Source organism: Mytilus trossulus, chromosome 10, assembly GCF_036588685.1.
Source record: "Mytilus trossulus isolate FHL-02 chromosome 10, PNRI_Mtr1.1.1.hap1, whole genome shotgun sequence".
Lineage (NCBI taxonomy): Eukaryota > Metazoa > Mollusca > Bivalvia > Mytilida > Mytilidae > Mytilus > Mytilus trossulus.
The window spans coordinates 60,613,644-60,641,548 of record NC_086382.1 but is presented as its reverse complement, the minus strand read 5'-3'; the positions used below and the strand labels follow the sequence as shown (position 1 = coordinate 60,641,548).

The 27,905-nt window shown below is 32.9% G+C and overlaps 1 protein-coding gene across 1 annotated transcript in view; it reads right to left on the bottom strand.

Annotated features, from left to right (window-relative positions):
* Nucleotides 1–27,905, bottom strand: part of LOC134688306 (protein kinase C-binding protein NELL1-like) — a 110,592-nt gene that overhangs the window by 71,179 nt on the left and 11,508 nt on the right. The window contains exons 3-4 of the mRNA XM_063548881.1: nt 12,302–12,424; nt 1,299–1,449 (exon numbers count right to left, since the gene is read on the bottom strand). Coding sequence (XP_063404951.1) covers nt 1,299–1,449; nt 12,302–12,424 — 274 coding nt within the window. The remainder of the gene's footprint in view (nt 1–1,298; nt 1,450–12,301; nt 12,425–27,905) is intronic.

Sequence of the window (27,905 nt, the reverse complement as noted above, 5' to 3'; positions counted from 1 at the left end):
GAAGCTTGTTTATGATCATAAGATAATATCCAGAAGTAAATGTTGTAAAAATAAAATTCCATTTTTTCCATATTTTACTATAAATGGACTTAGTTTTTTCTGCGGGGAAACAAAACATTCACTCTGTGGTTAAAGTTTTTAGAATTTTAATAACTTTCTCAAACTATCCTGGGTTTGTACCAAACTTGGACAGAAGCTTGTTTATGATCATAAGATAATATCCAGAAGTAAATGTTGGAAAAATAAAATTCCATTTTTTCCATATTTTACTTATAAATGGACTTAGTTTTTTCTGCGGGGAAACATTACATTCACTCTGTGGTTAAAGTTTTTAGAATTTTAATAACTTTCTTAAACTATCCTGGGTTTGTACCAAACTTGGACAGAAGCTTGTTTATGATCATAAGATAGTATCCAGAAGTAAATTTTGTAAATAAATAAATCCATTTTTTCCATATTTTACTTTTAAATGGACTTAGTTTTTCTGCGGGGAACCATAACATTCACTCTGTGGTTAAAGTTTTTAAAATTTTAATAACTTTCTTAAACTATCCTGGGTTTGTACCAAACTTGAACAGAAGCTTATTTATGATCATAAGATTGTATCCAGAAGTAAAGTTTGTAAAAAGATTACTCCGTTTTTTCTGTAATTTACTTTTAAATGGACTAAGATTTTCTTACAATCATAAAATAGTAACAAGAGGAATATTTTTATTGATTTTTTTCCTCATTGTTGTTGAGCCTGCGATTTACAGCAAAAATAGGCGAGACACTGGGTTCCGCGGAACCCTTACAAATTTTTTTATATAAGTAAGGCTGTTAGTTTTCCGGTTTTGTATTGTTTTACATTGTCATGTCGGGGCCTTTTGTAGCTGACTATGTGGTATGGGCTTTGCTCATTGTTGAAGGCTGTAAGGTGACCTATAGTTGTTAATTTCTGTGTTATTTTGGTCTCTTGTGGATAGTAGTCTCATTGGCAATCATACCACATCTTTTTTTTTTATAATTGAAGAAGTTAGAACGGTAAAAGTGATGCAACCTAAATTTGATCTGAGTTTTGTGGTAATAAGTATTGTGTATAGGTTTCGTAACATTTGGTTGAGGCAAACATAAGTTAGAGAACAGAAACCAAATTTAGGATGTATGGACTACATAACAGATGTACATGTATACGGGTAAAACTTAATGCCCCTTATAAGTAATGAGATATTGGCTTTTAAAGTCATTAAACTCTTCATAAATTTTTAGGCCATGACTATCTACGATGAGTAAAAATCCACAGCTTTTAATGTGCTTACCTCATTACATCAGAGGAGAATGCTATAATACTACCAGAATCTCCAATGTCTTGTTTTATTGTAGCTAAAAATGTAATCTCACTATGTTCCTTCAACATGACTAAAGCTTCTTGTGAAACTAAATCTGGCAGTGCCAATTTTCTTTTTGAATCTGAAATAGTAAAGGCAATACATGTAATATGAATAATATTAAAATCCAACACTAAGGATAATTCTGTTCAATTTCCTCTCACCAAATAGGGGGAAATTAACCCCTTATAAATATTTTCTACTCTTCAGTAACTGGGTTACAATCTTGACATACAAACTACAAACTCAGTTCACATACTACCCTAAATTGTGTGTAATAAAGTATAAAGGAGAATTTATGTTAAGCTTTAACAGAATTAACTAGATTTAAGTAAGAATTCAGTACATTTTCTGCTATGATCTGAACCCTAACGACATGACAAAGGTCAAGGTCATGACACACATCAGGTTCAGTAAGAAATAATTAGCAAGATCCTAACAGGGACAAGGAGTACAAAACTATATGATATGTACACCATACAGTTAACATGCTTTGACCTTGACCTTGACATTCAAAACAAACCTTCGGTCAAGGTCATACATAGCATGCCTTATGGTGTGTGAAGTGTTACTAAGTTCAAAGCCAGCATCTTAAAGGGACTTCCTCATTGAACTACCGGAAATAAAAGTATACAAACTGCTAAATCAATAAAATTAATGCAGACAACAAACGTTATGACCTTTAAAGCAAAAATTTACAGTACTGCTCATGTACCCAACAAATTTAAATTAATTTTAGAAAAATCAGATATCTTAAAAAAAAGAATCTTGATTCCAAGATTTAGAAAGAATGCACCCATAAATCTGCTCTTGAAATAATTTAAACTGAAAAAAGCCTCATATAAATGCAATTATCCCTGAGTATAGCAAATTATCACATATATGTGACCAACTTTCGTCAGTATAATGTAAAATGTCTGTGTTACTTCCAGTAAAAACTATATTAAGAACAGAAATCAGCAATAACTCAAAGAAGTAGCGACACCTATGAAAGCAATGATTAAAGAGGGGAAAATTCCATGTTTAATAAATAAAATGATATGTATAAATTGCTATCATTTTTTATCTTAATTGAACAATAAATTTTCAGTTTAGAAATTAGTTGAACATAATGAATTAATAAATATGAAAATTATCTTTTGAAATGAGTATATCAGCCTAATGAGATTAAACCTTTACCCAGATACAATCAAAGAAAAAGTTGTAAATTATGTAACAGAAATGATAATCCAAGTTACTGACTGATATACATCAAATAAATTCTATGATTGAGTATAAATGCATTGTAACTTTGATTCAACATTAAATTTTAAAAGTAACAAGCCTTGATATTGTTTATACAACACAAAATGTTATGTCGACCTGTTATATCTTAAATCAAGACAAACGACTGGGTCACATGTACTCTGTTTAGACTATTGGAAGACAGGGGCAGCCAGTTCAAACAGATCTAAGAACTGATAGCTTATTTTAGAATGAAATAATTTGCTTAGTTATATTGAAAAGATTGGGACCTTGAACTTTTTGTAATGTCTAGGAGAAAATATAAAATTGGCAACCACAACTAAACCAATTCTCTTTAAAACTGTCATCGCCCATCAAAATCTACACCTTCTTTACCTCCCAACATAGCATTTCTTTGATTGGTTCTTTAACATACAAAATTTGGCAAAGTCTTAATGAAAAGTATTAGATACAAGTCCCTTCATAGGCTTGTTCCTTAATAAAGGGGGAAAGATACCAGAGGGACATTCAAACTCATAGATCGAAAATAAACCGACAAAGCTATAGTTAAGATACGACTCTTTTTATATTTAAATTAAATATCAGGTAAAAGATGTAACAGTGATTTGACTGTTTTTACTCCACCAATTGCAGTTCTGATTCAAATTCAGACCCAATTTCAATTTGTATCATTTTTAAATCAAACTGTCAGATTTTTTTTACCAAACTGCTGTAGAAGAGCCACTGTGAGTCCTTAGTCATGGCAAACCACTAATTCTAAGTGGTTCTTTTACCGTTCTCATCTAGGAAATTTCATTATCAGTATTGTTAGCATATTTAAGGTCTTTCCTCTCCGTGAGGAAAGACCTTATTGTTTTTCGCATGGTTTTTTTTTTTTTTTTTTTTTTTTTTCATCCAGCATTTGTTTGACATGGCCTCCCCTCGTTTCTATTGGAGTTATCAAAACCAAATATGGACCATCGGTAGACCTCATTATGAAGTATTACCAGATGAGGCTGTGTAGGATTTCATTATCCCCTTTAGAAGTTATCTCCCTTTTATTGATTTTTTTTCAACATGGCCCCCCCCTCGTTGTTTTTTAAGATATCATGATCTTATTTGGACAATAGGTACATCTCATCATAATGTATTACCATATGAGGCTGCATAGAATTTCATCATCCCCTTTGAGAGTTATTTCCCCTTGAAACAATTTCTTTCCTTTGCTCATTTCTCAAAAAATGTTAGAGATAGAATCGATTTGAAAACGGCAACATGTACAGGAACAGATGGCAATATTAATGAACATATACAATCATTTTGTTATTAACCCTTATAAGGAGTTATTCCCCTTGAAAAATTGTATACAATTTTAGAAAAAATCTATTTCAAGAACTGGAAGTCGTAGAGACTTGGGACCTTCACCAATAATCTTTAATTCATGTGACCTTCAATATGCACCCAAGGTCAAAGGTCACAGAGTGCAAAAAAAAATTACGCTGCAATTTCAAGCTTACATATTAGGAAAACGATAGGACTTTGCTGCCTACATACAGCGTATAAAATGTTCCTCTCGACGAACTCTACATTTTATATAATAAGCCCAAAAATGTCCGACTGTCTGTTCAAAAGTTACAACGGGATGATTATTAAAAGTATAGTATTTTGTGTATATCTTTTTAAAGGTAACAGATATCAACCTACTATAAACTGAAAAGATGATCAGTAATTCAAGACCTTCAATTTGAGGTCAATGTCAGGTCATGATGAAATTTCACCTTGACCTTCACATTATACTATGACCTTGACCTTGTGATATTTGAAAGGTCAAGTGGTCTTGAGTTGAATGGTGATAGTGCGATGTCTCTACGACTTCCGGTTCTCAAGTTTGGTATTGCATCATATATTTGATGATTAATTGTGACCTTGGTGAACATTGAAATTGTCCCAATTCTTTTTCTTTGATGTTGTCCTTTAACTGTAGATCATTTACCATTTAACAGATTTGAGATATCTGCTGTCGCTTTAGAGATAATGCAGTTTGAAATTTTGCAAGCGGCGGCATGTATTTCTGAATCAACAACAGCTTACCACTTAAAATGTTTAAGAAATTGAAGAGGTTGGCATAGTTATATGTTTGACCAAATACCAAAAACATTCCATGGGAAAAAACACCAAAAAAATCATTTTGAAATTTTCATGTTTTGCATTAACTTTGTAAGTTTCATAACTTCTATTTATATCGTTGATATTGCATCATTTTTGACTCTTTGCCAAATGGGGTCAACTGATATATCAAATTGAAGGTCTCAATAAACTCTCCTTAAAAATGAAAAATTTTAAACCTCTTTTTCATCCCAGGGGGAAGGGTGGGGTCATTTAGTGCAAACATTCAAATTTTTCAGATGGTAATGTTGTCGCATATCAAATGAAAGAACATAAAGCGTACATTTCAAATTTCAAATTCACGTCCCCCGAAAATTGGTTGGATCGGGTCATTGAGTGCAAAAAAAAATCTTTTACAATTGGGTTGTTGTATATCAAGTAAAAGGTCATGATGTGTACATTTGAAATATCAAATTCCTGACCTCCAAAAATTAGTTGGATGGGGTTATTAAGTGCAAAAATCAAGCTTTCTAGAACATGGCGTTGTCGCATATCAAATGAAAGTTCATCTATCCTGTGTTACATACATCATACTTCCGATCTCAAAAATGTAGGCTGATGAGGTCATTAAGTGTAAAAAGTGAAAAGTTTCAGAAGATATGCTTGTCGTATATCAAACGTAAGGTCGTACAAAGAACATTTCGAAAACATCACTTTTACAGGAAAGACCTTTCAATTGTTTTACAAACAATTGAGATACTAGTATAATTATGATTTATAAAACATGTAATAAGAAGTCGTAAAGGTTTGACTGTTCATGGCCAAAATGGTGCAGTATGGGCTTTGCTCATTGTTGAAGGCTGTACGGTGACCTATAGTTGTTAATGTCTGTGTCATTTTGGTCTCTTGTGGACAGTTGTCTCATTGGCAACCATACCTCATCTTCTTTTTTATAAATTCATCAATAGTTCAATTCAGTTTTTAAGGTCTTTCCTCTCCGCGAGGAAAGACCTTATTGTTTTTCGCATGTTTTTTTTTTTTTTTTTTTTTTTTTTTTTTTTTTTTTTTTCATCCAGCATTTGTTTGACATGGCCTCCCCTCGTTTCTATTGGAGTTATCAAAACCAAATATGGACCATCGGTAGACCTCATTATGAAGTATTACCAGATGAGGCTGTGTAGGATTTCATCATCCCCTTTAGAAGTTATCTCCCTTTTATTGATTTTTTTCAACATGGCCCCCCCTCGTTGTTTTTAAAGATATCATGATCTTATTTGGACAATAGGTACATCTCATCATGATGTATTACCATATGAGGCTGCATAGAATTTCATCATCCCCTTTGAGAGTTATTTCCCCTTGAAACAATTTCTTTCCTTTGCTCATTTCTCAAAAAATGTTAGAGATAGAATCGATTTGAAAACAGCAACATGTACAGGAACAGATGGCAATGTTAATGAACATATACAATCATTTTGTTATTAACCCTTATAAGGAGTTATTCCCCTTGAAAAATTGTATACAATTTTAGAAAAAATCCATTTCAAGAACTGGAAGTCGTAGAGACTTGGGACCTTCACCAATAATCTTTAATTCATGTGACCTTCAATATGCACCCAAGGTCAAAGATCAAAGAGTGCAAAAAAAAATTACGCTGCAATTTCAAGCTTACATATTAGGAAAACGATAAGACTTTGCTGCCTACATACAGTGTATAAAATGTTCCTCTCGACGAACTCTACATTTTATATAATAAGCCCAAAAATGTCCGACCGTCTGTTCAAAAGTTACAACGGGATGATTAATAAAAGTATAGTATTTTGTGTATATCTTTTTAAAGGTAACAGATATCAACCTACTATAAACTGAAAAGATGATCAGTAATTCAAGACCTTCAATTTGAGGTCAATGTCAGGTCATGATGAAATTTCACCTTGACCTTCACAGTATACTATGACCTTGACCTTGTGATATTTGAAAGGTCAAGTGGTCCTGAGTTGAATGGTGGTAGTCCCATGTCTCCACGGCTTCCGGTTCTTAAGTTCGGTATTGCATCATATATTTGATGATTAATTGTGACCTTGGTGAACTTTGAAATTGTCCCATTTCTTTTTCTATAGTGTTGTCCTTTAACTGCAGATCATTTACCATTTAACAGATTTGAGATATCTATTGTCGTTTTAGAGATAATGCAGTTTGAAATTTTTCGAGCGGCGGCAAGTATTTCTGAAACAACAACAGCTAACTACTTTAAATGTTTAAGAAATTGAAGAGATTGACATAGTTATATGTTTAACCAAATACCAAAAACATTCCATGGAAAAAAAACACCCAAAAATAAATTTGAAATTTTCATGTTTTGCATTGACTTTGTGAGTTTCATAACTTCTATTTATATAGTTGATATTGCATCATTTTTTGCACTTTGTCAAATGGGGTCATCTGATATATCAAATTGAAGGTCTCAATAAACTCTACTTAAAAATGAAAATTTTAAACCTCTTTTTCATCCCAGGTGGAAGGATGGGGTCATTTAGTGCAAAAATTCAAATTTCTCAGATGGTAAGGTTGTCGCATATCAAATGAAAGAACATAAAGCGTACATTTCAAATTTCAAATTGACGTCCCCCAAAAATTAGTTGGATGGGGTCATTGAGTGCAAAAAAAATAATTTCTTTTACAATAGGGTTGTTGTATATCAAATGAAAGGTCATGATGTGTACATTTGAAATATCAAATTCCCAACCTCCAAAAATTGGTTGGATGGGGTTATTAAGTGCAAAATTTAAACTTTTTAGAACTTGGCGTTGTCGCATATCAAATGAAAGCTCATCTACTATGTGTTTCATATATCATACTTCCGATCTCAAAAATGAAGGCGGATGAGGTCATTAAGTGTAAAAAGCGAAAAGTTTCAGAAGGTATGCTTGTTGTATATCAAACGAAAGGTCGTACAAAGAACATAACGAAAACATCACTTTTACAGGAAAGACCTTTCAATTGTTTTACAAACAATTGAGATACTAGTTTTTAATTATAATTAGTTGAACAATCATATATTGCATTGACTATATTTTAATAAGTGTTTGGTGTGAAAGGAACAAGATTAAGACAAGGAACCAGTGGTGGATCCAGGTAGGGGGGACCCCCTTTTTTTGGCTGATCAATGCATTTGAATGGGGACATTTAGTTGGTATCTCCCCCTTTTGGCCTGGGTTGGGTACCCCACCTTTTTATAATGGATGGATCCGCCATTGGGGAAAGCACAGCCATTTTTGTACGAACTTTTCAAACTTCAAATGTATCAAAACTACAGATATAATGAATAATAGAGATAGACCATTTTGTACATATTCAAAGGGGAAACTTGATGCAAAGCATTATTTTGTACTGTTTCATTGCATTTAATAGAAAAAGAGGACTTTGTGGCAAATAAATCAAGATTTTTATAGAAAATCCACAGCCTTTATCCTTGTACTCTCATATTTGGCAATTTGATAGCTGATAGATATAGGATTATTGCATGCAGTGCTAGCATTGATTTCCTTAAAACAAGTTTATTAATGTAGTTATTGGTGAAAACAAATATAAATATGGTCAAAATCTTTAGGGTGCACTCGACTTTAGTGAATCAGCACGAGGTGTTTTAGAATTTATAGGTTGCTTAGAACTTTTTGTGAAAAATAAACACTAGCACATCATAGAAAATTAAGGGAGTAATTCATGTTTCAAATTTTAAAACAAAAATCTCGGTATTAAAGGCTGTGGATTTTCTACAAAAATCTTGATTTATTTGGCGCAAAGTCCTCTTTTTCTATCAAATGCAATAAAACAGTAAAATATAATGCTTTGCATTAAGTTTCCCCTTGGAATATGTACTAAATGGCCTATCTCTTTTATTCATTATATCTGTAGTGTTGATACAATTGAGGTTTGAAAAATTCGTACAAAAATGGCTACAGAAGGGTACATAAACCTTAAGGCATGCAAACTTGCGTGATCACAGAGTGACTAATGATATAAAATTATGGAAAACGATTAATTTTATTTATTTTTCATCTGATAATTGAGATAAAGACAAAGTTTTGTATCAAGCAAAATTTTTAAAATAAATGAATTTTATGCCAATTTTAATTTATTATCAATTTCTTACTGCTGTACTTTTTGTTCAAGGATTAAAATATTTATAACATGTTTTTGGCATCTTTTATCTATAATTTCATCGTAACTGGTATCAATTTTATTGATATGATTTTTCTTGGTCTAAGCTACTCTTGTGTATATGTCCTTAGAATAAGTGCTATCGCACTTTCTAATGGGTTATGCTGCAATACAAAATCAAAGAATTTAACTCATTGCATTTTAACAAGTTGTAATGACTGTGTATGTTAAATAATCATACAAGAAATTGCAGACTATCATTAACTGAGATCATTAATATACTAATTTAAATATTAATTTAAGCTACCAAAACTGTTTTATTAGTGTTTGTTCATATTAGTTAACTGGACAAAATATGTTTTAAAAAAAACATTATAATAGTGTCATATATAACACAGATGAATCTACTTTCATAGCAGCTGAATTCTGAAATTACCGACCAAAACTTAATAATAAATGTATCTGTCTTTAAACCAGCCTAGAAATATTAATAATGTGTGATTTTGTACTTTTAACAGAATAAATACTGATTTTAATCACATCTTCCCATGCTCAAACAATATGGATTTATTGGTTTCTTGGATTGAAAATTACTTCTGAATTTGTAAAACACAATAAGTGCTTAGTTAATAATTTGTGCAAATTGGAAGAACAACTTGACGGAACAACTAAATCTTAATCATTTTGTCATCGGCTTTTTGACTTGAAAGACAAATTAATACGCATATCTCAAAATCTTTCATTTACATGAACTACTCATGCTTAAAGTGTGTTTAATCCATTTAGAGAAAAAAATGCTGGAATAAATACTATAAAGTAAGCGTGGCTTAGTTATTTAGCCTCTTAGGACAAAATTTTAATTAAATCTGAAAGAAATTTCCTTCAAGCCATTGTCATTTCCATAATTTATTTAATGAACTTCAACTTATCATGGCAAATCAAATATAAGCATAAACTTTTGACCTCCCTGAAACATTTGCTGAGAGCGAATGTAAAACACAATCTTTTTCCTTTTTATACTATTCTAATACAGTGTTTAATCTCTGAGCTAGCTAGGGGTACTGTGCATTCTGTTTGATAAAGTACTGTTGTGCAAAAGACAATTTAATTAATAATCTGAAGTATGCTATAAAGAACATATTTTCTGGAAAGTTTTTTAAAACCTATAACAGTATCATTGTTACCATTGGCAGCTTATTCAGAGAACTTTAATGGAAAGAAGAGCATCAAAATCTCTACTTGGAATTAAATAAGAAAAAAATTACAATGGAGACCACACTGGCTCATTTCCATGTTCAGCAAAATCTATGTCAAAACCTTATTTCAGCATTTACTTTTAGACTTCACATCATAGTGATCATGTGTATTTGTACAGAAAGACAGAAAAAAAATGCCTCTTACTAGCATAGGGAGGATAGGTAGGACATAAAAAAGAAACTGCTTTTGTGTCACTTCTTTAAAACAACCCTTGCAACTTTGAGTAGAAAATCCACATTCCAAAACACTAAAAATAATCACTTTCATCTAAACACAGTTCAATTCTCTTACATTACAAAGTGGATTTTCCCAAGGTTTTGCTGCATTCTCAATATAATTTCTGATGCATATATAAGTGCAGTAGTTATGTAAAGTTAGAAGTGACTGTAAGTATAATGATGAGACACTGCACATTTTATGATACCAAAAAATCATCAAGATAATTAGACAATGGTATGTGTTACTAAGTGCATTACACTAAAAAAAGACAAGTCTGCATGTATTTGTAGATGCAAGTCAATATAAAGTAGCAATTAACAGTAGGACAGACTAATATCTGACATTAACAAATTGTAGGATACCATGCAGAATTCTTCAAATCTTTTTTCCCCCTGATTGTCGTAGAAGAAAATCATCTATATAATAAATATTCGAAAATCGGCTTGTCCTCCCTTTTATTTATATTGCAAAAAAGCATAAAATCAATGTAAGTCCTCTACAAAATTTTGATGTTGAAACCTTTGGTCAACCACCACTATTTGAGGACTCTGGATATGAAGAAAAATAGTAAATTTATATATTAAAATATTCCTAAGGATAATATAACATGATAGCAAGATTCTGAGCTGACAGGTTTAGTTGAGACTTATCAAATGTCTGCAAAAAGTAGGTTCTACGACAATAGGAAGAAGAGCAGTAAATTTAGAATGCTACTGGAAAAATGTGTATTTTGGATAGAGACAGAATTTTTTCTACATATACATAGTAGCAGGCCATTACTGCAGATACCTTAGAGTTGAATTGCAAGGGTTCTTTAAGGTGCAGAACAAGGCACTCATCTGAATACACAGCCACAGAAAAAAAAATATATACATCCGGTACATACCATATACATTTGTAGCATATTATACTCTTAATTAACAAACCATATCAAGTTAATTAATCAAAGGCATATTCAAGTAATAAAAGTACCATCTTTCAATCCTCCTTAACTGAAATCTCCATCAAACAGCTATTAAATTAAAGATGATATTGCTACAATGCAATTTGCCATCACAAACTAATGTTTTTTGTACTGGTTGCCCAGGGTGAGATCACTGACCACCTCTACACACTGGTTTCCTGTCTATTAATCATATCATTCACTTGTCAAAATTAAAAAAAGACCTTTGTACTCCAAGTGCACAAGATAACTCAGTTTAAAATTTAGTGCAGTTTAAATGGAAATCTTGGGTAATTTTTCAACATAATGTGATCATGTAAATATGCATCCCAAAGTGCATTTCTTTTTATAATAAAATTGAGTGAGCGAAAAATTTAAAAGAATCACACAAACGACCTTACTTGCCAGTAACATTGATTTAAAAAAAAAAAATCTTTTTCATTTTTCTTTAATTCAATTGTCATTAATAGGTATCGAAATACACATCTGATCTGTAACTACTTATTTCACTGGTGAAACAAGGTGAAAATGCAACATGGTTATAATCGAAATAATTTTTTTTTATATGAATTAAACAGGATATTCCTCAACATTGCAATAAAATAATAATTGCATTTTAGTCTTAAATGATAAAATGGCAATGCATAATAATAAATGCACACAATGATTTGTTAATTTACAGTAGATCAAACTATTATAGGGAAATATATTTTAAAGGTTATCTGTATTATTTGTCTGTTCAGCCCAAATGTTTGTTTGTTTCAGAGAGCACCTGTCATATTATGTGTATCAATATAAAACTTACATCCTAAGGACAGTATGTGCACAAAATGGTTTTTAAATGGCTTTTATGGTTTCAGAAGAAAAGTTTAATTGTTAAACTCACAAAACAGAGGCTAACAGTTGAAAAGCACACATCAAACACACTGGCCTTAAAGGGTAGGTGAGGTTTTTAAATAGACAAAACATTTGCCCTTTTATTTTCTACCTGTAGTCAATTGAATCATACATGTACTGTACATACCTGTTAAAACTAAAGCTTGTGTTGTGTTATCAACGCCAGCAGTAAATGTTAATCCTTGATGTGTTGTATTCAGAAAAGGTATAAGGTCCAAAACATCCCTTGAATGCAGTTCCAAAGTGGCACCTGAAAGTGAAAAAGTCAAAGGCATATTTATTATCATGAATTACAGTAGAAACAGAATATAGAGAAAACAAGACAAAATCCCATGTTCTAAATTAAATAATTGAGAAAATAATACATTTAAGAAATTTCATTCTGCTTTTTAGGCAAGTGAACAAAATTGAAGAATTTTAAGAAATCAACAAATATGCATTTCTGCACAAGTTAATTGCTTTCATTAAGGATTTGTACAGTAAGACTTGCTATACAAATCCTTGCTTTCACCAATGCACAGAAATGCAGGATTCATGGAAGGAAGTGACAACGCAATGTGTCTTGAAGGGTTACTACAGCTTTTATTTCATTATAATTTTCATTTCCAACAATCTGTGGCTGATCCAGAGGGAGGGTTCCAGGGGTTGGTCACCCCCTTTTTTTTGGACGATCAATACATTTGAATGTGGACATTTGTTTGGAACCCCCCTGCTCTAAGTTGTATCACCTCAAAGCAAGTGCAATCAATAAAAGGCATTTCGAATCACCCAATTGTAGGGTAAATGAATGAATGATTGTAAACAAAGGTTAATTTTCAACTAAGACAGTTTTCTATTACATATAATAGTGTAATAGTACTCTGAGATCTGAAGGAAGGTTATCAGTTACCAGTGCTAGGTGTCAATGGCTGCTGGGTCAATGATGAATGTTACCTTAGGTTCTATTCATCATTTTGATCAATCATTTGTTTAATTTCTGATGGATTAAAAGATAATTTAAGATAACGAAATTGGGACAATCATTGTATGAGTGATAATAACCATTATAGCTGACTTACAAGTGCCATATAGTGGTTGTTTTTAAGGTCTTTCCTCTCCGCGAGGAAAGACCTTATTGTTTTTCGCATGTTTTTTTTCATTTTTTTTTTTCATCCAGCATTTGTTTGACATGGCCTCCCCTCGTTTCTATTGGAGTTATCAAAACCAAATATGGACCATCGGTAGACCTCATTATGAAGTATTACTAGATGAGGCTGTGTAGGATTTCATCATCCCCTTTAGAAGTTATCTCCCTTTTATTGATTTTTTTCAACATGGCCCCCCCTCGTTGTTTTTAAAGATATCATGATCTTATTTGGACAATAGGTACATCTCATCATGATGTATTACCATATGAGGCTGCATAGAATTTCATCATCCCCTTTGAGAGTTATTTCCCCTTGAAACAATTTCTTTCCTTTGCTCATTTCTCAAAAAATGTTAGAGATAGAATCGATTTGAAAACGGCAACATGTACAGGAACAGATGGCAATGTTAATGAACATATACAATCATTTTGTTATTAACCCTTATAAGGAGTTATTCCCCTTGAAAAATTGTATACAATTTTAGAAAAAATATATTTCAAGAACTGGAAGTTGTAGAGACTTGGGACCTTCACCAATAATCTTTAATTCATGTGACCTTCAATATGCACCCAAGGTCAAAGGTCACAGAGTGCAAAAAAAAATTACGCTGCAATTTCAAGCTTACATATTAGGAAAACGATAAGACTTTGCCGCCTACATACAGCGTATAAAATGTTCCTCTCGACGAACTCTACATTTTATATAATAAGACCAAAAATGTCCGACCGTCTGTTCAAAAGTTACAACGGGATGATTATTAAAAGTATAGTATTTTGTGTATATCTTTTTAAAGGTAGCAGATATCAACCTACTATAAACTGAAAAGATGATCAGTAATTCAAGACCTTCAATTTGAGGTCAATGTCAGGTCATGATGAAATTTCACCTTGACTTTCACATTATACTATGACCTTGGCCTTGTGATATTTGAAAGGTCAAGTGGTCTTGAGTTGAATGGTGATAGTCCGATGTCTCTACGACTTCCGGTTCTCAAGTTTGGTATTGCATCATATATTTGATGATTAATTGTGACCTTGGTGAACATTGAAATTGTCCCAATTCTTTTTCTATGATGTTGTCCTTTAACTGTAGATCATTTACCATTTAACAGATTTGAGATATCTGCTGTCGTTTTAGAGATAATGCAGTTTGAAATTTTGCGAGCGGCGGCATGTATTTCTGAATCAACAACAGCTTAGTAACCACTTAAAATGTTTAAGAAATTGAAGAGGTTGGCATAGTTATATGTTTGACCAAATACCAAAATCATTCCATGGGAAAAAACACCCAAAAAATCATTTTGAAATTTTCATGTTTTGCATTTACTTTGTAAGTTTCATAACTTCTATTTATATCGTTGATATTGCATCATTTTTGACACTTTGCCAAATGGGGTCAACTGATATATCAAATTGAAGGTCTCAATAAACTCTGCTTAAAAATGAAAATTTTAAACCTCTTTTTCATCCCAGGGGGAAGGGTGGGGTCATTTAGTGCAAACATTCAAATTTTTCAGATGGTAATGTTGTCGCATATCAAATGAAAGAACATAAAGCGTACATTTCAAATTTCAAATTCACGTCCCCCGAAAATTGGTTGGATGGGGTCATTGAGTGCAAAAAAAATTCTTTTACAATTGGGTTGTTGTATATCAAGTAAAAGGTCATGATGTGTACATTTGAAATATCAAATTCCTGACCTCCAAAAATTAGTTGGATGGGGTTATTAAGTGCAAAAATCAAACTTTCTAGAACATGGCGTTGTCGCATATCAAATGAAAGCTCATCTATCCTGTGTTACATACATCATACTTCCGATCTCTAAAATGTAGGCTGATGAGGTCATTAAGTGTAAAAAGCGAAAAGTTTCAGAAGGTATGCTTGTCGTATATCAAACGAAAGGTCGTACAAAGTACATTTCGAAAACATCACTTTTACAGAGATACTAGTTTCTTTCTATGTTTATGAAATTCCACTGTTTGGGCTACATTTTGATTTGCATTTCCTTTCTCTTTTAGTCAAACAGAGCTTGAATGTAATGACTTAGTTCTTGACACAAATTTGAATGGATCTACATCTAATAGTCTCATGTGTTGAATTATATACACATTTGCAACTGTTCTCTGAGGAACAAGATAATTAACATTTATTCTACTGTTCCAACTACCTCAGACAAAGTTAATCTCAAACACGTTTTGCTATTCTTTTTAGATACCTTTTTCAGAATTCTCAAAAAGATGGTACCAAGATAGTTAGCTTAGAGTATGAAAAAGAAGATGTTGTATGATTGCAAATGAGACAACTGTCCACAAGTGAACAAAATGACACAGACATTAACACCATTAGGTCACCATACGGACTTCAACAATGAGCAAAGCCCATACCGCATAGTCAGCTATATAAGGCCCCGTCATGACAATGTAAAACAATTCAAACGAGAAAACCAACAGCCTTATTTGTATAAAAAAATAACGGTCCACTATGGAAAACAGATTTCAACAAGTGGTTATACATCCTTGGCTTTCAGAATTGGGTTTAATATTGACCTGATGAAGGCAAATTTAGAAAAGTGCTTCATAAGCATTATCTAATAGAGGAAATAACTTGTTAAACTGACATGTGTAATTCAGTGTAAATACATGCATTCATATACAAAACAGTACCTAAACCAGTAAATAAACCCATCTAAATGGACTAATAAGTGACATCTTACCAAATTTGATTGTATCTCTTTTAAATGTCAAGAAGTTAATGAGATGAAAAATGAGATTCAGAAAAAGAATAGTACTTGTTGTATTTAAAGTAATTGACAATGTTAAATGTATCATGTACTTCAAAAATACAATGTAACCTCCAGACAGAAATATTATACATACAACAAAATTGATTTTTTAACAAAGATGTCAAGTATTTATTATGACCTCTCTGTAACAGATGGTTACAGGTATTCCTGCTGATATATATATATTATGAATGAAAATTACAATATGAACTAAGGAAGTCAAATATATACTTTTACAGTATAGGAAGAAGATTGTTCAGGAAAAAGATATGCTAGCAGAAAGTATGCCAGAAAGGGTTGTTTGAGAAAAGACGACCCTTACATATTTCTGTCAGATAGAAACAGCTTCAGGTTAGATCTCAGAGTGACCTGATATGTGTGCTCCTGTTAAGACAGTGCCATATTCTTTGCTCTTTCAGAACCCTTACAACAACTCTTTTAAGGTGTCCATAGATGGATGGCCATTTATGAGGCTGAAGTTCTGTCCCTATCAAATATGCCCCCTTTTTCCTGTGACAGTCCAAATTTCCATTACCTTCATCCTCAGGATGGCTTCTTTTATGGGACTAACTATTGTATTTATTGTTGATCAGTTCTGTCCTGAACATGTATGAAATATTTGCGACTGGACACTAAATAAGTAACCATCAATCCATAAATCAATAAGGCCAACAAGAAAGACTTTCTTTCACATTGAATCAAAATGTTAGCCTTATACAGTTGCTTAAAGAGTATAGATATACTAACAAGCAAAGATCACAATTTTTGTATACATTGGATATACAACAACTCAGACTTCCTGCTACGAGCATTTATCAAGTATATAAGCCAAAAGTATTCCATTACCTGTACAAATTCAATTCTCATCACTTTTAACCTTGGCTTGGATTTAACATCCGAAATCAGACAACCATTATACCAATAGCTACAGACATAATCACTTTTTCTATGAATGTAAGTAAAACATCAAAGGTAATGCTACCATTCAGTATGTCTGTAGTCTATCTTGTGTTATGACTTTTCCAAATGTCAGGTAAAATGTGTTAATGTGATACCCATACCTACATCAGCCTTATAATAAAGTCCCTGTCAGTCCTAATCAATAATTGATTAATGACTGTTTGTTGTCATGGAAAATCTAAATTTTTTATTGTTTCACTTCTGTTTTTTTTAGTAAGGAATGTTGGTTTTTGTAATTATGTGTACTCTATTAGTGCAAAGAAAAAGTAAATGACTGCCACCCAATGGTATACTGTTAGCAGTGAATGACTGCCACCCAATGGTATACTGTTAGCAGTGAATGACTGCCACCCAATGGTATACTGTTAGCAGTGAATGACTGCCACCCAATGGTATACTGTTAGCAGTGAATGACTGCCACCCAATGGTATACTGTTAGCAGTGAATGACTGCAACCCAATGGTATGCTGTTAGCAGTGAATGACTGCAACCCAATGGTATACTGTTAGCAGTGAATGACTGCCACCCAATGGTATACTATTAGCAGTGAATGACTGCCACCCATAGTATACAGATAACAGTAAATGACTGCCACCCGATGGTATACAGATAGCAGTAAAGGACTGCCACCCAATGGTATACAGATAGCAGTAATAGAATCTTCTTGGTCTTTTCAGTTCTCTGTCACCTTGTTTCTTAAAATGACAACTAAATTTTTTTTTTTTGAAAATACCTTGACCTAGACGTTTATGCAAAATAAAGAAGGTTTTTTTTATAATTCCTTATAAATAAGCTGAAGAATCCCCCCCCCCCCCCCCCCCCCCCCCCCTTTTCTGAAAAAAACCAGATGCTCCGCAGGGCGTAGCTTTATACGACCGCAGATGTTGAACCCTGAACGGTTGGGGCAAGTATGGACACAACATTCAAGCTGGATTCCGCTCTAAATTTGGATTGTGATTAAATAGTTGACACAGCATAGGTTTCTGACACAGAATGAATGTATTCAAATGAACTTAAAATTTTTGTTTTCTCTTAGAGCAATTCACTATGCTCTTGAATATTAATCCTCTCAAAAAAATGTTTGAAGAAATTTTCTTTTTATTTATGAAATTTCAAATGAGAAAAATTTAACCCAATTTTTTATTCACATCCCCCTTTCCCTTATTCCAAAACTAATTTCAATTAAAATATTCTAATGGAGTTTGCAACAATTACTACTCATTTAAATACATGATGTAAAAAAACTGCTTGTTATCACTGAATGGTAAAGATTATTTAAATTTATCAGTTGGTACATGTAGTAAAAAGTGAATATACATTGTATATTGTATATATAACAAAGATTTAAGTTGATTCTGGACAAAGAAAGATAACTCCAATTAAAAAAAATTCTTGCAGATATTTCTTGCTTACTATACTGGACAAAGAAAGATAACTCTTAATTAAAAAAAAATTTGCTATTTCACAATATTGTGAAATTAGATATTTCTTGCCATTGCACAATACTGTGCAATTGAAAAGACTTGCTATTGCACAATACTTAATATAATAATTTTAGATCCTGATTTGGACCAACTTGAAAACTGGGCCCATAATCAAAAATCTAAGTACATGTTTAGATTCAGCATATCAAAGAGGCCCAAGAATTTTATTTTTGTTAAAATCAAACTTAGTTTAATTTTGGACCCTTTGCACTTTAATTTAGACCAATTTTAAAACTGGACCAAAATTAAGAATCTACATACACAGTTAGATTTGGCATATCAAAGAACCCCAATTATTCAATTTTTGATGAAATCAAACAATGTTTAATTTTGGACCCCGATTTGGGCCAACTTGAAAACTGGGCCAATAATCAAAAATCTAAGTACATTTTTAGATTCAGCATATCAAAGAACCCCAAGGTTTCAATTTTTGTTAAAATCAAACTAAGTTTAATTTTGGACCCTTTGGACCTTAATGTAGACCAATTTGAAAACGGGACCAAAAGTTAAGAATCTACATACACAGTTAGATTCGGCATATTAAAGAACCCCAATTATTCAATTTTGATGAAATCAAACAAAGTTTAATTTTGGACCCTTTGGGCCCCTTTGTCCTTAACTGTTGGGACCAAAACTTCCAAAATCAATACCAACCTTCCTTTTATAGTCATAAACCTTGTGTTTAAATTTCATAGATTTCTATTTACTTATACTAACGCTATGGTGCGAAAACCAAGAAAAATGCTTATTTGGGTCCCTTTTTGGCCCCTAATTCCTAAACTGTTGGGACCGAAACTCCCAAAATCAATACCAACCTTCCTTTTGTGGTCATAAACATTGTGTTTAGATTTCATTGATTTCTATTTACTTTAACTAAAGTTATTGTGCGAAAACCAAGAATAATGCTTATTTGGGCCCTTTTTTGGCCCCTAATTCCTAAACTGTTGAAAATAAAACTCCCAAAATCAATACCAACCTTTATTTTGTGGTTATAAACCTTGTGTCAAAATTTCATAGATTTCTATTAACTTAAACTAAAGTTATAGTGCGAAAACCAAGAAAATGCTTATTTGGGCCCTTTTTGGCCCCTAATTCCTAAAATGTTGGGACCAAAACTCCCAAAATCAATACCAGCCTTCCTTTTATGGTCATAAACCTTGTGTTAAAATTTCATAGATTTCTATTCACTTTTACTAAAGTTAGAGTGCGAAAACTAAAAGTATTCGGACGACGACGACGACGACGACGACGACGACGCCGCCGACGACGACGACGACGACGACGACGCCAACGTGATAGCAATATACGACGAAAATTTTTTCAAAATTTGCGGTCGTATAAAAATGGTTTAAGACTGAACATTGAAGGTTTCAATTAAACTTAATTCCTTTTTGTAATTTTGGTTTCCATAGCAACCATGTTCATGGGGTACAACCATCAGATTTTCGTCTTGCCCGCATTTCATGGGCAAATTTATACAAGTAATGAAGATTCAACAAATCATCAGTATTTGTATCACTCTGTGACTCAGGCACAATAATGTGGAATTGTTGACTTCTGTTGTGCTTAGACTAAGCGGAAACATACTATGACCTTGACCTTTGACCTTGATATGTTATTTTTTGTTGTCAAGTAGCCCTGGCATGGGGTTGTGTCCAAATTGACAAATTTGTTTATGTTAACCACTTTGAAGACTCCCATCTCTTATAATGTGATCATCTATTGTACAATCTACTCTGGAATGAAGTTCAACACTTGTCTACTAGTATATGCTACATTGGTGCGAGACTGATGTCGCAATAATCAAATATCGTCTGTCAAAAATACCAACAGGAAGTTGAATGATATCTAATGCCAATAGCTTAATTCTCCCAACTAAGGAAAACCACAACGAGGCTGGCGTGACAACAGTGTCTGCTAAATGAAATCATTTACATGAAAGTCCCAATTTTATCGTTTTATTTTATGTTGCAACATGACATTTGACACAAATATTTCTCTATCTTAACTTTAACAAATTTTCTAGAATTAGCATGTGAAATGAAATTACACTAACAACAAGGATTTTTCAGACTAAATTAGGCTAGCAATTGTAACTCAACTTTTCAAAGTAAGCAAAGATTCTGAGAAGAGTTCTTTACCGGGTTTAACCTTGAATTTTTATAGATTTTAATTAATGATGATATCTCAAAAATTTTACAAATTAGTGCATTTTATTTTCCCGTATAAAAATTATACAAAGTTGTATATAATTAACATCGATTTCCTATTAACACTACTGAGGTGTATGATTAACTGTAATAGGATATCCTGCATTGATCATGGTTTCCCTGATACAAGGTCAAATGGTTGCAAGACCCTTTGCGAAATCAATTGATTTTTTTTTATCAATTTGCATCAATCATAAACTATTGGCCGGTGTACATTAGATACACCCAACTTCGGACTAACGGCCTCGTCGATATACCCTGAGAATATACCTAATACATAAACTTTTCATTGAAGTGTTGGGTTATATTTTTACCATGGTGGAAAAGTTGTACTTCGCTCGTACTTCGACTTGTCAACTAAGTCGAAGGGCTTAAAATCAGAAACTTTCAATGCACATAGATTTCGCGTTTCATAAATTTAGAACCCGTTACCGTAAGTAACTTTTGTTGCAATTTCTGGTGCCGAAAAAACCCAACTCGACAACGCTTCTGATGATATGCAAGTTAGTTATACTTACATTGTATATCTATCACTTCAAAAAACCGCTAATACATTTATGTCCCACCCACGCATCTTACATAACTAAAGCTGATAAAGATATTCCTGGAGAATCTTTCCAGAAAAAAATCATTCATTTACATTCAGTATACTATCATTAGCGACAAAACTGCCATTAAACATAATTTCGTTGAATTAAACAAACTTTAAATGCAGTTAAGCAGAAGAATCCTCCCAGAGATCTACGCTATTCGTTTTTTTGATTGACTCATCACGTGACCGAGATTATCTCGTCTACTGAGAAACTCGGTACATTGAGTATTGTCTGCTGCTGCTGCATATATAAACAGGTGGTTTCTTTGCTGAAGGAATCGGTAATGCAATATAAAAAGCTAATAACATTTTGTGTTATGCAACTTTAAATCTTTGTTTATTGTTGATTTTACCGAATGAATTCGTTAGCACCTGTATGTACATATTCCTGAATGAAATTAAAATGAACTTTTAAGCAAAGCAAACTCATTTTGCATCGCACCCATTTTCTTCATCTTAAGGATGTCTTATTTTCATGATTTCAACTTTAAATTACTATTCTGTTACCCCCTCCGCTACCAAATCTACCTTTAATTGAAGTGTGGCCTAATTCACACGCCCATTGAAAATTTGATAGTCATGCGGCATATTGCATGATATTTTTTTGTTTGTAGATCTGATATTTCAGTGCTGTCTTTATACCGACTTATATTATTGGTTGGTTTGTAATGGCACTTGTAGACTATTAGCCATTGTCATGCAGGAAAACTAACAACCCTAGTCAATTTAGATATACCCATATATACCCAATTTAGATGTACCCATATTTTGACTATTTTATTAATTGTGACTGTTTATTTAACGCATCATGTAAATGTAGCGGAATTTGATGAGACTGTTATTAAAGTGAGAGGGTTAGCGCTATAGAACCAGGTTTAATCCACCATTTTCTACATTTGAAAATGCCTGTACCAAGTCAGGAATATGACAGTTCTTGTCCATTCGTTTTTGATGCGTTTTGTTTTTGTTTTTTGATTTTGCCATGTGATTATGGACTTTCCAAATTGATTTTCCTCTGAGTTCAGTATTTTTGTGATTTTACTTTTTAGATATAAAGAGTCCTGCGTGTGACGGATTCGAATAACTGTAGTGTTTCTCTAAGCTATGTGCTTTATATTGGGAAATTTTATTCCAATCATCGAGATTAAAATAAAATGCATTTATTGCACACACACATACAAACTAGTCTTACTTATAGTCATTTATTCATGTGTTTATACCAAGCAAGGAACATATCGGTCCTTTGAGTGGTTGTGTTAGTTATTCTTTGATGACATTTTCTTTAGACTTTAGAGCTTACTCGGTTCTGTTATTTATAGCCATACACAGAGTTTGCACTTTTAGTGATTTTGTCTGTATACTTCTAAAAAGTGGCCATATTGTCTGAAGCAGTAATTGCTTACAAAACACATGCTGGAATGCTGTATACATAAGAATTATATAAACGCCTTTTTGTTTTAATGATCTTTGGTACTGGAATACTTCATTTATCCTTGAATTCATATACAAGCTTGACCATTGATAGAGGGGAAAATCATGAAGTTGATCTTTTTTATCTATATATTTTATTTTATATTGAGTCTCACTCTGGTCAAGCTTTTTAAATGTAGTGATTGAGACCGACCAGTAAAACTGAAAAGAGCTAGGCATGTATATGCATTATGCAATTATTGTGCAGAGCACAGGGTTTTTAGAAAATAAGAACACACAGAGGGACTGCAAATATAAAGTGCCTTCAAATCTTCAAATCTATTCTCACAAGAATAATTTGAAAATAAACCAAATGATAGAGCAATTTTGTTGGAAATAAAACATCAGTAGGTTCCTAACGGGGATCTGTATAACACGAATAGACGGTACTAAGAGAGAGCAAAAGACTTAAGTCGTTTTAAAATAAATCATAAACAGTGCCACTTTGTGTCAATATCACCAAGGAAAAATGAGGTATTTTTCCTTAGCAATATTTTTGAATAGTTTTGTATTGTAATAGAAAAATGTAGTTTATTTTATTTCATATGGTTTATTAGTTAATATATGCGGGTTCTACTTTGTAAACTATTTTACATAAAATTATTGTTTAAATGTTCTATACATTTCAAGCGTAGGATACTTCAACCAATGTCAAATAAGCACTTTTATAAACTATTGATCTTGTCTGGACAATGAGACTGCAGCAGTTACCAAATTATATATATGTCTAGTAAAGTTATAAAGAGCATCTTAAAAGTTCGGACAACGGTCAAGCGACATCTGCAACTTTATTTGTGTATTATACATTTTGTCGATAACTCATAAATCATACATTCTTTTGTTTGTTACTTGCTAGGACATTCAGAACTTAGTATTTAAACTTATTAAGCCGCTATGAAATCAATAGCGAGTTTCTTGATATTCTAGGTGTCAGTCGATCCCGGCCTGCCTGGATATCGGCAGCAATGTTGCATATTCTTATACATGTATTTCTTGTGTTGTAAAATAAGAATGCTTTATCTATACGAGAATAATTAATATACTATCATTGAACTTAGTGTTTTATTGACTTCTTGTGCGTTATATGAAGAAAACCAGACAATGAGATACCTATGCTCTACCATCACTATTCAGAGTTAGTTCCCCTACAAAATAATATGATAGGAACTGGGTCGCAGAATGTCAGCTAGTTCCCCCACTTATTGACATGCAATCCGGTCCGGTCATAGAGTGGTTCGAGGACCCGGCTTCGTTTCTCGTGAAGAAGATGCTTGCTGAACTTTAAGGACTAGTGCCATAATATAGAAGACCTCCAGGACAGGAAACCGTATAGGAATTTAGCTATTTACTTATTCCTTGGTAACTGCAGAGGGTGAGTACAGCCTACTATCAGAGACATATAATGTATTATATGTCTCTGCTACTATTAAATCACCTGTGACACTTTTATATATAATAATAATTTTAATTTATTGAACATATAATTAGGTCTGATAAGTGATAAGGCTTATATTTTTCATCCTTCCTGAAGTCTAAAATTATATTATTAAAATGGCAAAGTCTTTTGAGTTCAAGAACAACTTCATGGCTAATGTAGAAACAGCCATTGTAAATAGTAATAAAATAAGGGTTAAATTAGGTAATATTTATATTAATGCTCTTGTAGACTCTGGTGCTACAATTTCTGTTATTAATGAGCAATTGCTTAGAAGAGCATTTTATAAGAAAGAATTACCAGTCATAAGTACTACAGATTTACATGAAATTCGTGGAGTATGCAATACTGTACATAATGTTCAAGGGAAAATTGATTTGGACATAGATGTCAATGGATTAGTTATGCCCTTTTCTTTTTATATTTTAAGAGATGTTGGATTTCACTTAATCCTTGGTCAAGATTTTTTGACTACTCATAAGGCAAACATTGATTTTTCAAATGGTTGTGTTTCATTTCATAATGATTTTACTATTGCTGCCTTGGAGTCTGGAAAGAATTTAGAGAGATATTTCATAGCAAACACAAACAAAACGCTGACTTTAAAAGCATATACAGAGAATGATATACAACTTTCTATCAATAAATTCCCAACAAATACAACAGTGCTGTTAGAGCCACACGATAATTTGATAAACAGACAAATATTAGGTTCAAATTGTCTCAGTGTAGTTAAAAATGCAAAAGTTTACTACAGAGTGCTAAATCCAACAAATGAAGACATTGTTATAAAGGCAAATTCACCAATTTCAAAAGTTTGGAAATCACCAACAAAACCAATCTGTGCCGTAGAAAAAAAATCAAAATCTGATGTTCAATTTCAAGACCCAATTAAAGAGGCATTAAATCTTAATATTACAATTGATTCCGATAACATTACTAAAGAACAACACCAAAAACTTCTAAAGTTAATAGGATCAAATAGGAATGTTTTCGCAAAAGATGCGTCTGAATTAGGCAAAACAGACTTGCATTATCACAATATTGAAACGACAAATGAGGCACCAGTAAGGTCTAAACGGTTTCAATATTCACCAAAAATGCAAGAAGTTATGGAGACACAAATCAAAAATCTCAAAGAAAATGACATCATAGAAGAATCAATGTCTCCTTACCATAGCAGTGTAATCTTAGTGAAAAAACCAAACAATACATACAGATTCGTTTTAGACTTTCGAAAATTGAATGAGGTCACTAAAAAAGTTTCTTTCTCAATTCCTAAAATAGAAGAGGTTGTTGATACAGTTGGCTATTCAAGAGCTAAAATTTTCAGTTCGCTTGATCTTGCTAGTGGATTTCATCAGGTGCCACTTGATGAACAGTCAAAACACAAAACAGCATTCATGACACCACAAGGTCAATACCAATTTAAAAGATTGTGTTTTGGTTTAACAAATGCACCTGCAACATTTCAAATGTTAATGACTAAAGTCTTACAAGAACTAAATTGGAAGGTTGCACTAATATACATAGATGACATATTAGTGTTTTCCAAAAACTTTGATGAACATCTTGAACATTTGAATCTGGTATTTCAAAAATTAAAACAAGCAAAGTTAACTTTACAACCCTCAAAATGTCATTTTGCGGCAAAACAAGTAAAATATTTAGGACACATTATCTCTGAACATGGCATACAGGTTGACAAATCTAAAACAGTTGCAGTTTCTGAATATCCCATTCCAAAATCAGTCAAACAATTACGTAGCTTTCTTGGTATGTGCAACTATTACAGAAAATTTATTCAAAACTACAGTAAAACTTGTTCCTCTCTTACAACACTATTAAAGAAAGATGTAAAATTTGATTGGACAACAAAACAAGATGATGCATTCAATACATTAAAACAAAAACTGACATCTGCACCAATCCTTGCATTTCCTGACTTTGAGAAAGAGTTTTTCCTGTCAATAGATGCGTCAGATTCAGCAATTGGTTACGTATTAGGTCAAAAACATCATGAAGGACTAGAAAAAGTTATTGCATATGGAGGTAGAGGTTTAAGAGATCAGGAAAAACGTTGGCATATCAATCACAAAGAAGGGTTAGCTCTAATTGAAGCTATAAAAACTTTCAAACCGTATATAGTAAACAATCAGTTTACAGTTTACACTGATAGTATAACCGTGCGATGGCTAAATAACTCAAAGGACGCTACTGGACGACTTGGGAGGTGGTCATTGTTTTTACAGCAGTACACTTTCAACATTGTTCATAGACCAGGCACCCAGAACCAAAATGCTGATGCATTGTCACGAAGAGATTATCCCATAGATAGCCAAGACAAAGAATACCAATCTGATGGTGACCTTCCAGAGATTGGTTCACTTCATGCTGAAAGGAAAGAACATATAGCAGTCACCTTTGAGTTTGGCTGGGAAAACAGCATTCGGATTCCTGAAGTTCTAGCTATTGAAGAGGACCAACCTAAAGATCCTGATGAGATGTTACCAACACGTCAAACCTTGTACCAGCTACAAAGAAACTGTCCAGACTTCAAACCAATTTTTGATTATAAACTAAAAGGACTCGTTCCAGATGAGGCTCAAAAGGCAAGATCTCTTGTTGCAAAGGCGTACCATTATGAAATTATTGAAGGCATTTTGTACCATATGGTTTCCGAAAATTCAAGAAAACTTCCTCCAGGCCACAATTTCGTAAAACAACTTTGTGTTCCAGCTGTCCTACGACGTGATGTGATGTTATGTTACCATGATAGTAAAATGGCAGCTCATCCAGGTGTTGAGAGAAACCATGCATCCTTACGTTTAAAGTACTATTGGCCAAATATGTATTCCGACATAGACAAGTACGTAAGAACATGTGAACAGTGCCAGAAATCAAAGAACTCTAAACATCAGAGACCAGTACCCCTTACTCCTTTGCCAATTGAAAATGTGTTTGAAAGAATGCATATGGATTTTTTAGAACTATCAACAACACCTGACAAACACAGATACTTGCTACTAGTGGTTGACAGTTACTCGAAATGGTGTGAGGCATTTCCCTTGAAATCAATGGAAGCGAAGGTGGTTGCTAAAGTATTATTCAATGAGATAATTTGCCGCTGGGGAAGTCCACGTTGTATCATATCTGACAGAGGTGCCAATTTCATGTCCAAGCTTGTTCAAGCTCTTTGCGAGTTATGTGATGTTACTAGACACTATACAAGTAGCTATCATCCGCAAACCAATGCAGCCTGTGAAAGAATGAATTCTTATATCATTCAATCCCTTCGTTCATATTGTAACAAAGAACAGACAGATTGGCCAGATTTTATACCTCCAATCATGATGGCTTACAGGTCCACACCTGCAACACAGTCAACTCAATTCTCACCATTTGAAATACTGTTTGGACAACCAATGAGGCTGCCTATTGATGTGTCTTTAATACCAAAACAAACAATGCCAAGGGAAACTAAACAACATGTAAATGAATTGGTAAACAGATTAAAACTCTACCGTGAAGTTGCTGCTAAAAACACGAAAGAAAAACAAGACAAATATACCTTTCAACACGACAAAAAAGCAGTTCAACCAACTTTCGTTGCTGGGGCAAAAGTATGGCTATATTGTAGCAGAACACCAAAAGGCAAGAATCACAAATTAG